This window comes from Humulus lupulus, chromosome 2, assembly GCF_963169125.1.
Source record: "Humulus lupulus chromosome 2, drHumLupu1.1, whole genome shotgun sequence".
NCBI classification, from domain to species: domain Eukaryota; kingdom Viridiplantae; phylum Streptophyta; class Magnoliopsida; order Rosales; family Cannabaceae; genus Humulus; species Humulus lupulus.
Genome location: NC_084794.1, coordinates 296,564,275 through 296,566,376, shown reverse-complemented (window position 1 = coordinate 296,566,376; position 2,102 = coordinate 296,564,275). Strand labels below are relative to the sequence as shown.

General features: G+C 42.9%; 1 protein-coding gene across 1 annotated transcript; it reads left to right on the top strand.

Moving 5' to 3' along the window:
- On the top strand, positions 1 to 1,598 carry LOC133815761 (uncharacterized). The gene is made up of 3 exons (XM_062248565.1): positions 1 to 279; positions 554 to 826; positions 898 to 1,598. Exons 1-3 carry the CDS (start codon positions 1 to 3, stop codon positions 1,423 to 1,425), a joined length of 1,080 nt encoding a protein of 359 aa, XP_062104549.1. The 3' UTR covers positions 1,426 to 1,598.
- The last annotated feature ends 504 nt before the right edge of the window (positions 1,599 to 2,102 follow it).

The window sequence follows — 2,102 nt, the reverse complement described above, 5'->3', positions numbered from 1 at the left end:
ATGAGTCTTAAAGAGAAGGATGTAAAAAAGTTGGTCACGTTGGACCTTCTCCAGATGGTGAGTCTGGTGCCATGTGAGCAGGATCTGGTGGTGGAAAGTACCACCGGGGAGAACGACACGCCTGGTCAGTCTACCGAGGGCACAGAGCAAATGACTGATCGGCATTCTCCTGGGCCTTCTCCGCTTTCCCGTAGACCTGGCGACTTAGTCATTAGAGAGCCTGATCCTCAGCGTAGATCTACTATTCCCGCTCAACCTGGGAAAGGAAAAGCTATCCAGGTTGAAGGGGAACTTAGCTCATCCTTGGACGACGAGGATGAGTTCCTTGATCAGATCTTCAACGCAGGTAACACATGCTTAGTGAAAATAGGCATATTTTTTATAATTGGTAATTAGAGAGTATCACAATTGTAGTATACACTTGCATATGTTTCATTATGTTTATTTCTCTAACAATCTTGTTTTTTCATCCTTGGCAGATTCAGACATGTTCAGAGATTGCGTTGCTTCAAAGAGGAAAACTGGTGATGGAAGTGGCTCTACGCCTCCACAGAAGATTCAGAAGGTAGTACCGCCAAGTCAAGGGAGGCAACCTGGGGGACCAACTACACTTCCGCCATTGACCCCCTCTTCCCTTCCTCCTTCTGCGAGCCTAACTCCTACTCACCAGGGTAGTTCGAGTGAGCTTTTTCGTGCTGTTAGCGACCTGGGCAAGGGGCTTCTTGAGGATATTGGCCGTGATGCATCGACGCTTCAAAGCCTAGACTCCTACCCTCGACTTAGTGTCGAAGTTGTCTTGAAGAGAGGACTCGCTCAATTGATGAAGGTAAGCATTTTTCCTCGAGATACTTTGTTATTAGTATTTTTACTTGTATTAACTTTTTGTCTTTCATGCAGTCACTTGTCACCATTGGTCATGCTCAGCTTCGAGCCGTAGATTACAAGGAGCTGATCAAGGTGCAGGACGATCAACTGGTGGAGGCCAGGTCCAAGCTGGAGCAAGCAGAGAGAACTATAGCTGAACGGGACGAGTCTCTCAAAAAGCAGGCTCAAAACAATGCTTCCTTGACAACTCAATTGGAGAAGCAATCCCTTGATATTAAAGAGTTAGTTCGAGACAATGAGAGGTTGATTAGCGAGAACGAAGAGCTGAAGCAAGAAAAAGAGCTTGACTTGATTCGCTTTGAGGATGCCAGTTTTGACTGCTTCTATAAGGTCTGGAAGCTGAACAAGCCTCTTAATCTTGATTGTTTCCCCAAGGAGGCCCAAGCAGAGGATCTTGCCAGATGTGAAGCAAGAGCCGCTGAAGAAGCTGCTAACCCTCCTGCACTCGCCCCAACGTGCTCTGCTATATCATTTCGAGCGAGAGGAGCATCTGATGCAGAGGAGGGAGTCGATCAACCCTCTAGAGGAGCTCGCCTGTGACTCCCTCTCGTAGTTCATCACAGTCTACTTTACTTTGTATTTTGTTGCTCGAACTAGTGAGCTATTTTGACATTTAGCACTTTACTCTTTCCTTGCTGACAATTTCAAACTTCTAAGTTTTTATTGTGCATAGCAAAGTTTTTGGATGCCTTTAATTTCACATGAGAATTTAGTTTTTTAACTTAGAAATTTTTACCATTCCATAAGTTCACACCAAATATACTTCCTCATGCTCTTATTGCTCTAACTTTTTATGAGCGTAAATGTCTTGTTACACGAATATCAGTTTTTAACTTAGAATTTGAAATTCAAATTCTAAGTTACTTAAGCTTTGTAAAACAAGTTAGCTTAAGTCAGCCCAAAAACAAACATATTTGCTCGTGCTCTTATTGCCTGTGTTGAAATACATACCAGTATACCCTATGTGCCCCCCAAGTGATTGAGGGTGGATAAATCCTTGATCACTTACTACTTGATCGGATTTGTTCGAGTAGTTACTACTCGTGAAACACATGAAATACACGAAAATATATCAGTAGTTGACCACTACATAAATATTATCTAAACGTTGGTCCTCCATATTATGATACCGACCAGTTGAACACTGTCCAGTACATTAGTTTTTAAAAGACCTGTTTTGTTTAAATTATTATGACAGTTGAACACTGCCCAACAAA

Coding starts and splice junctions, on each gene's coding strand:
- LOC133815761 (XM_062248565.1), top strand. CDS start 1: ATGAGTCTTAAAGAGAAGGATGTAAAAAAGTTGGTCACGTTGGACCTT. Junction 280..553: donor GGAAAGGAAAAGCTATCCAG/GTTGAAGGGGAA, acceptor ACGCCTCCACAG/AAGATTCAGAAGGTAGTACC. Junction 827..897: donor GACTCGCTCAATTGATGAAG/GTAAGCATTTTT, acceptor TCTTTCATGCAG/TCACTTGTCACCATTGGTCA.